General features: G+C 52.3%; 1 protein-coding gene across 1 annotated transcript; it reads left to right on the top strand.

Annotated features, from left to right (window-relative positions):
• The first annotated feature begins 2897 nt into the window (after positions 1-2897).
• Positions 2898-4233, top strand: LOC109753183 (NDR1/HIN1-like protein 12). Its single transcript, XM_020312105.4, has 2 exons — positions 2898-3269; positions 3598-4233. The coding sequence occupies exons 1-2, from the start codon at positions 3060-3062 to the stop codon at positions 4036-4038; spliced, it is 651 nt and encodes a 216-aa protein (XP_020167694.1). The 5' UTR covers positions 2898-3059; the 3' UTR covers positions 4039-4233.
• Positions 4234-9251: the final 5018 nt, after the last annotated feature.

The following is a 9251-nucleotide window of genomic DNA, read 5'->3' as shown; positions in this document are numbered from 1 at the left end:
TGCATACAAATTAACTATATGTAACTTTGGTGACGGAACAAAGTTGAAAGGGAAACAACACAAAATACAACGGTAATGGACCTTCATGGGTCTAGCCCGTGCAAATGCACGGGTTGACGACTAGTTATACTAAATTAACGATACTTATTTTCTGACGGAGCGAGTATGATCGATCCTTCTGTACCGAAAAAGGCTTTCGCCCCGCTTTATATATAAAGCAAAGATCCACATCATCTAATACAAACGCACGCCAACACCACACACACCCAAGGCAGGATACAAAAGCGCTGAGCGCAGCAACACCACCCCTAGCACACTACCACGAAGAGATGAAGCCGCATATAACGAACCGTGGACTCCAAGGCGGTGCCTTCAGGAAGGATACGACACCGGAGCGCCGCCACCGCCCGATCCGAGGGTCAGAGTTTCCCCCGGAGCCGCACGACGGGCGGTGAGAGCCGCGACGACGCCTTCAAGAAGGGGAACGAGTTTCGCCGTTGCCGATCTGTCCGAAGAAAGAGCAGGTTTTCACCCCGGCCAACACTCACCGCCGCCGAACGCTACACCCCGGCAACCACGCCGCCCACACGGCCATGGTCACCGGGCAGCGCCAAGACACGGGCTTTGCCCAAGAGCACCGTGCACCACCACCAGGGCCGCCGCCCAGGCATCCAAGACCTTGACACCACCGCACCCGAGACCCGCTGCTACCCCAACCAAAGAGACGAGCAAAAAAGGATCCGCCTTTGCACCCCTGGCCCACCCCCAGCATCGAGACCCAACAGGTCGGCCAACACTGGCATCCATCGACCCATCCTGCAGCCCGGAGCGCGAGACGAGATCGGTCCTGCAACACCGTGGGGCGAGGACGAGGTCAGTCCTGCTGCACCGTGCGCGAGACGAGCTCGGTCCGGCGGCACTGTGCGCGAGACGAGTTCGGTCCTGCAGCACCGGGTGTGAGACGAGCGATGGACCGTAGCTAGGAAAGGGCCAACCCTTTGAAGGGAGAAGCGACCGAGCGCCGAGGAGATGGAGTGAAAGCCGAAACGGTCCGATCGCAGACAAGCCGACGCCGGAGAAGCTAGCCGCCGCCGCAAGCAGATCCGCCAAGCCACCATGGAACCGCCACGACACCGGGAGTCCATCACCACCGGACCTCCACACGTCGCCGCCCACGGCCGGAGCAACGGCCACGCCCGGCCGCTGCACTACCCGCGTCGCCCGGCGAGCTCATAGCGCCGGAGTCGCCGGGCATGCACCACCGCCACCATGCGCCGCCGGCCGACCCCCACCACCAGATCCGGCTGGATCCAGCAGGGGCTGACCGCGCGCCACCTCCCGAGATGGGAGCGCCGCAGCCGCCCCGCCACGCACGAGACCCAGGGCACCGGCGCGCCGCCACTAGCCGGCTGCCCCGCGAGCCCGCTGCCGAGCTGCTGAACCCCGCGAAGTCCAGCACCGCAGCTCGAGGAGGCCGCCCCGCGCCGGCGTCCCACGAGCAGGGGGGAGAGGGGCCCCGCCGCCGCCGCGCCCACCGGGCTTTGCCCGACGGAGCTCACCAGCGACGGCGGGGGGAGGGGAGGAAGGAAGGAGGGACCGAGGCGCAGGGGGGAGGGGGGAGGGGGTGGGGGAGCGGGGAAAGCCTGGAGGTGCTCGCCCGGCGGCCGACGGCGGCGGAGGCAGGCGAGGAGGCCGGCGGCGGCGGGAGGGGAACCCTAGCAGGGGCGAGCACCCTAAATGCACATTTGACTGAATCAATTGCCTTAGCAACCCTATTGTCGATCCTTCTGTATTCCGATGCAACTCGAATGAATGATCGATCCTTCTAAATTCTGATGCTGCAACTCGAACGAATGATTAGGTAGGAGATCGACAAGGTTACATGTTTATTTAACTGGAGCACATGGTGCCATGGGGCACAGGGCGGCCGGTGGGGCGAGTGGGCGGGAGATAAGGAATGAAGGGCACCGGCAGAACGCACGCTCCCGGCCGGAACGTTCGTTGCGCGGCGCCATGCGCGCTTGCTTGGGCCAATTCGGGGGCCTTTTGCCCTGTTGCGTGAGGCGACGTCGGAACCGTCGTCCACGCTCGCGTGCTGTGCTATGCTACTAGTACGCGCCACCAACCTTTCCCACTCCCACTACGCGCGTCCACCGGATCGGCAAACGGCCGGGCCACGAGAGATCGGGCACTTGCACGACGCCTCCATCTAAATTATTGCGCGCCGCGCTGTGCTCTAGGCTGCAGCGGGATGGGAGAAGCTAGCTAGGGATAGGAGGAGATTTCTCTGGTGCTGTGCTGGTTGCCGAGCTAGGCCTGGCCAGTCACCGCCATGCGTGCGAGGTGCGGCCGACCTTGCCTCCCTCCCTCCCCGGATCCATGCCGCTCTGATCAAGTGATCAAGTTAAGCTTTGAGCGAAGAAGTAACCAGTGTTTGACGGCTCTGCTTTTTTCGTAACTCCTGGTAGTATGAAATTTCAGCACCGCTAGCACAGGTCAATGATTGACAGACAAACCACAAAAGGGTCAGCTATTATTCTCAGAAGTAGGAGTACGTGCACATGCAATGCAAGACACCAACCTTCACAGTAAAAGGTCCTACAAGAGAAGGAAATCTGATGCACTTGACCACCTGACCTGAGATCGGAGTGAATCGCAATTCACAAGCACCAGAAGGCAGAAGCACACCAGACTCACGCACTGCAGGCCGCAGAACGGCGATCTCGGATTAACAGATGGATAGATAGGTAAGCTCCATACCGCCGCCGGGGCCCAGGAAGAAGAAGCAGAAGAATCTTCGTCAGTTGAGCTGTACCTTTCGCCACCTCGCCCCCTCCCCTAACCCCCAAAAGATAATCAACCTTTCGAAACATGCGCCACACCACACCACCTCCTGCGTGTAATCTATTTAGGACTTTTGTAAGCCTATAGCCACTCCCACTCACACCGAGCTTTCCTTCGACCCACATGCTACACATCGCAAACAGCCACAGTCCTAGTTAGCAGCCCTCACTCGAAGACACACACACACACACCGAAGCCCAGTTGATCAGGCCACCATGAGCAAGGGCAAGGTTCACCACGACTGGATCCTCCGGCGGTGCTGCGGTTCCATCGCCGCCTGCATCCTCACGCTCGCCGTCCTCGTCGGCTTCGTCGCGCTCGTCATCTACCTCGCCCTGCACCCCTCCAAGCCCTCCTTCTACCTCCAGGACATCCAGCTCCGCTCCATCGACCTCGCCGATCCGGCTCTCTCCCTTGACGTCCAGGTTGCACATCTCAAACTTCTTTTTTTCATTCATCTCGGACAGTTCACAGTTTGGTCCTCGGCCCCAGCTACGCACAAAATTAGTAAAAGCGGACTGTTTTAGCGTCCTGTTTCTGTTTTTGTTCTACTGTTAAAATTGCAGAGCTACTATAGTTAGTGAATCGTGCTAGCTAGTAGGAGTATGAGAGAATGTTTTCCAAGAGTAACATCAGTATGAGGGAATCTAGCTGGATCGTAGTCAGCTAAGCATATCCAAATTTGTCACGAAATAAAGTACATTTCTGACTACATAGTATCTGAAGCAGTATATGCTCTGGTGTCTGACACAGGTGACCATCGCGTCCCGGAACCCGAACGACCGGGTGGGCATCTACTACAAGACCCTGCACGCCTTCACCACGTACCGCGACGAGCCGGTGACGGTGCCGGTGTCGCTGCCGGCGATCTACCAGGGGCACAAGGACCAGTCGGTGTGGTCGCCGGTGATGTCCGGGGACTCGGTGCCGGTGGCGCCCTACGTGGCGGACGCCATGAAGCAGGACATCGCGGCCGGGTACGTGCTGCTGCACGTGAAGGTGGACGGCCGCGTCAAGTGGAAGGTCGGCAGCTGGGTCTCCGGCGGCTACCACATCTTCGTCAACTGCCCCGCGCTGCTCTCCGCCAGCGGCGGCTCCGTCGGCGGCGCCTTCGCCATGAGCGCCACGGTGGGCGGCAAGCAGACCGTCTCGCTCAAGTTCACGCAGCCGTCCTACTGCACCGTCGACGTGTGACGCGGACGCACGTCGTGTCTCGCCGGGGCGACGTCGAGCGCTCTTAATTATTTGCAGGAGTAAATCTTGTAGAGTAGCAACAACCATGATATGATAGTGTATAATTATCACCAATTTCCTTACCCTGTTTTTCTGAATCTGTGCAGAATAATGCTACTGCTTTTTTATACATCCTATTATAAGTTGTTATTGTTACCCCTGAGTATCAAATTTGTTTCTCATTTGGCAATCTGCACTGCACGCCGGGCGAGCAGAGTCGTCTACTTGTAAAAGCAGAGTTTCCCTACAACTGCATGCATCTCAGTGTCCGCATGGCCGTACACACACACGTACGTGTTGATGTTTGGTTGAGGATGGTGCCATGCGAAAGAGGAATGTACAATGATTTTTTTGAGCTAGAGAGGGAGAGTGACAGGCCAACGTACGTACGTACGTGTGAAACGGAATTGGGCAGCGCGTCACGTCAGCTCCGTACCCCGTGCAAAGGGCAAGAGCACGACCAGTGTCACAGCCTAGCATCAGCGGGTAGACTGAAACCAAGGATCGTGTCCCAAACAGGCAGCATCATTGGAGGTCGGCAGGTAGCTGAGCTGCGCATTAGTAGCAAGTTTATTAGCCTGAAAAATTAGCCCGCACCGACACACACGCATGACAGCTTCGTTTGCCATTTGCCACAGCGCATAGCGACCTCCGACCGCGTCTGAAATCTGAAACTGACGTGCGCATGCAGTGCTGCGGACAGGTCCTTCCGCGTCACGACACTTGTGATGAGTGTCCACAGACGGAGGCGAGAGAAGGGAGCGTCGATCGTTGCTGCGCCGTGATAGCGACGAGGACGGAAACACCGCTTCGGCCGGCGGCGGGGGTGATTCGGGCGGTGCTTGACCAGTCAACCGTTGATTTACGTAAAAAAAAGTGAAAAAAATTCGTTAATTGAAAAATGTGCATGGTTTTTTTAAAAGTTCATCAATTTGAAAAAAAGTTTATCGGTTTAAAAAAAAGTTCATTGAATTTGAAAAAAAATTCATCAAATTTGAAAAAAGTTCATCAATATTTAAAAAAAGTTCACCGATTTAATAAAGGTTCATCAGATTTAAAAAAAATCATCACATATGGAAAAGTTCATTGCTTTAGAAAAAAGTTCACTAATTTTTAAAAAGGAAATCATCAATTTTGAATAAAAAACACAAATTTCAAAAAATCACGCATTAAAAAGATAAAATGATAAAAATAAAATCCAAATAAACCGCCCCGGAAATGACCAGCGAACCAGGAAAACGGTTTGGGAAGCTTTCCCAAAACTGGAGGATTTCCGCGATCGAAGAGACAAATAAAAATAATAATAGAACCCGAATAAAATTGCCTCGAAAATGACCAGCGAACCGGGAAAAACAGTCTGGAAGCTTCCCAAAGCTGGAGGATTCCCGCGACTGAAGAGACAAATAAAAATAAAAATAAAACATGTTAGAAACCACTAGTGTTCGATTGCGTAATGGTGAGTGTCATTGACGTAAAGGAAGTGGGTGCACTTTCGAATTTCGGTTGCGCACCTTTTTATTATTTTTACGAAAATACTAACGCCTACACATGTGGGCGTTTGCATCTCGCCCACACGTGTGAATCAACGTCCGTTTGTGTTTGCACAAATCTTGGCATGTTTTGCCAGATTTTTTATGCCACGTAGGACGAGGTTGGTGTGTAGGCGTTAGAGAGTTCGCCCACACGCCTGCAACACTCGGTTTGTCAGCTGCGCTGTGTGAGCGAACTAGTTTCTGCCCACACAGCCACCACCTAGTCCACGCGCGTGTGGGCGAACTGTTTTTCGCCCACACGACACTCGTACGTTGTTAGATGGCAGCTGCAGTTACACATACGTGGCAACTAGGTAAACACACATGGCAACTATGATTCGTTGCTAGACGGCAACTGCAGTTGCGCGTACGTGGCAACCAGATAACACACACATGGCAACTGTGATTAACCATACATGACAACTATGGTCGGACCACACGTGGCAACTAGGTAAACACAAAGGCAACTATTATTTGACCATATGTGGCAAGTAGTTAATCACACACGGCAACTATGGTTTGATTACTCACGGCAACTACCATAAATTAGACATGGCAACTATAGTTAACCAAAACAGATAGAGTTGCCATGCTTTTACAACTATATTTGCCATCCTGGATAACTACATCTGCCATCCCGGATGGCAACTAAATCATCATCCCGCAGGTACCTAACATAGACGCGCTAGGACGTGTGAGCATTTTTGCTTCGTGCCACACGCGCGGGCTGAAGATGAGTAGTACTTGTTGGGCGTGTGTCACGAAGTAGCTGTGCCCACACGTGTGGGTAATTATAATGTTCGCCCACACACAGCCCATGTGGGCTGCCTCCTGCTTATGCCACACATAGTGTGCGAGCGGATGTCTAGTATGCCACACGTGTGGGTGTTATCGGCGTTCTTATTTTTAATGAATAAACAGATGATACATGGGCCGGCCCAGCTCGCAGAAGTGCGGGTGCGTTTCAGGCACCCGTTTGCGAACGGGCGCTTAAGCGCCAAATAGGTGATGGGGAACATTGCATGGAAAACAAAAAAAATCTACGCACATGCAAGATCTATCCATGGAGATGCATAGCTACGAGAGGGGAGAGTGTGTTTACGTACCCTCGTAGACTGTTAAGCGGAAGCGTTTATCAACGCGGTTGATGTAGTCGAACACCTTCACGATCCGCCCGATCAAGTACCGAACGTACGGCACCTCCGTGTTCAGCACACGTTCAGCTCGATGACGTCCTCGTCTTCTTGATCCAGCAAGACAGGCGAAGTAGTAGATGAGTTCTGGCAGCACGACGGCGTGGTGATAGTGGTGATGCAACTATCTCCGCAGGGCATCGCCGAGCACTACGAAAATATGACCGAGGATGAAGTAGAGGGAGAGGGGCGCCGCACACGGCCTGGGGATTGTGGTCTGTGTTGCCCCTCTCCCTCCACACATATATATAGGTGGGGGGGAGGGGAGGCAGCCTAGGGCAACCCCAACAGGGCCGGCAGCCACCCTTGGCCCCTGCCCTAGCCCTCCTTCCCTCTTGGGCGCACGGGGGGAAGGCAGGAGGGGGTGGCGCCCCCCTTTCCTTTCTCTTAGGTGGAGGGAAGGCAGGAGGGGCTAGCCCTCCCCCTTTTCCTTCCATAGGGTCGACGACCTAGAGGTGGGGCGTGCCAGTCCCTTGTGAGCTGGTGTGCTCCCCTCTTTTGGCCCATATGACCCAATAACCTTCCGGAGCCTCCCGGAACCCCTTCCGGTGATCCGATGACTACCCGATACATTCTGAAACCTTTCCGGTGAACAAATAGTATCGCCCTATATATCAATCTTTACCTCCGGACCATCCCGAAGCTCCTCGTCATGTCCGTGATCTCATCCGGGACTCCGAACAACATTCGGTCATCAACTCACATAACTCATATAATACTATATCGTCAACAAACGTTAAGCGTGCGGACCCTACGGGTTTGAGAATGATGTAGATATGACCGAGACGCCTCTCCAGTCAATAACCAATAGCGGGACCTGGATGCCCAAATTGGTTCCTACATATTCTACGTAGATCTTTATCGGTCGAACCTTTATGATAACATACGTAATTCCCTTTGTCTGTCGGTATGTTACTTGCCCGAGATTCGATCGTCGGTATCTTCGTACCTAGTTCAATCTCGTTACTGGCAAGTCTCTTTACTCGTTCCGTAATACATCATCTCGTAACTAACTCCTTGGTCACTTTGCTTGCAAGCTTCTTGGGATGTGTATTACCGACAGGGCCCAGAGATACCTCTCCGATACATTGAGTGACAAATCCTAATCTCGTCCCATGCCAACTCAACAGACACCTTCGGAGATACCTGTAGAGCATCTTTATGATCACCCAGTTACGTTGTGATGTTTGATAGCACACAAGGTATTCCTCCGGTATCCGGGAGTTGCATGATCTCATAGTCGAAGAAATATGTATTTGACATTAAGAAAGCAGTAGCAATAAACTGAATGATCATATGCTAAGCTAATGGATGGGTCTTGTCCATCACATCATTCTCCTAATGCTATGATCCCGTTATCAAGTGACAACACATGTCCATGGTTAGGAAAGCTTAACCATCTTTGATCAACGAGCTAGTCTAGTAGAGGCTTACTAGGGACACAGTATTTGTTTATGTATCCACACATGTATTTAAGTTTCCGATGAATACAATTCTACCATGAATAATAAACCTTTATCATGAATAAGGAAATATAACAATAACAACTTTATTATTGCCTCTAGGGCATATTTCCATCAGTCTCCCACTTGCACTAGAGTCAATAATCTAGATTACATTGTAATGAATCTAACACTCATGGAGTCTTGGTGCTGATCATGTTTTGCTCGTGGAAGAGGTTTAGTCAACGGGTCTGCTACATTCAGATCTGTATGTACGTTGCAAATTTCTATGTCTCCATCCTTGACCTTTTCACGAATGGAGTTGAAGCGTCTCTTGATGTGTTTGGTTCTCTTGTGAAACTTGGATTCCTTCGCTAAGGCAATTGCTCTAGTGTTGTCATAAAAGATTTTCATTGGACCCGATGCACTGGGTATTACACCTAGATCAGATATGAACTCCTTCATCCAGAATCCTTCATGCGCTGCTTCCAAAGCAGCTATGTACTCTGCTTCACACGTAGATCCCGCCACGACGCTCTGCTTAGAACTGCACCAACTGACAGCTCCACCATTCCATATAAATACTTATCCGGTTTGTGACTTAGAGTCACCCGGATCTGTGTCGAAGCTAGCATCGACATAGCCTTTTACGACGACCTCTTTGTCACCTCCATAAACGAGAAACATATCCTTGGTCCTTTTAATGTACTTCAGGATGTTCTTGACTGCTGTCCAGTGATCCACTTCTGGATTACTTTGGTACCTCCCTGCCAAACTTGTGGCAAGGCACACATCAGGTTTGGTACACAACATAGCATACATGATAGAACCTATGGCTGAGGCATAGGGAATGACTTTCATTTTCTCTCTATCTTTTTCCGTCGTCGGACCTTGTGTCCGACTCAATTCCACACCTTGCAACACAGGCAAGAACCCTTTCTTTGACTGGTCCATTTTGAACATCTTCAGAACTTTGTCAAGGAATGTGCTTTGTGAAAGTCCAATTA

This window comes from Aegilops tauschii, chromosome 2 (genome assembly GCF_002575655.3).
Source record: "Aegilops tauschii subsp. strangulata cultivar AL8/78 chromosome 2, Aet v6.0, whole genome shotgun sequence".
NCBI lineage: Eukaryota > Viridiplantae > Streptophyta > Magnoliopsida > Poales > Poaceae > Aegilops > Aegilops tauschii.
The sequence above is the reverse complement of the archived record's forward strand: the minus strand, read 5'-3'. Positions and strand labels throughout refer to the sequence as shown.

What these genes read in the sequence shown, in the direction of transcription:
- LOC109753183 (XM_020312105.4), top strand. Translation starts at nt 3,060, where the DNA reads ATGAGCAAGGGCAAGGTTCACCACGACTGGATCCTCCGGCGGTGCTGC. An exon ending in CTCTCTCCCTTGACGTCCAG is followed by an intron (nt 3,270 to 3,597) that starts GTTGCACATCTC and finishes TGTCTGACACAG; the next exon opens with GTGACCATCGCGTCCCGGAA.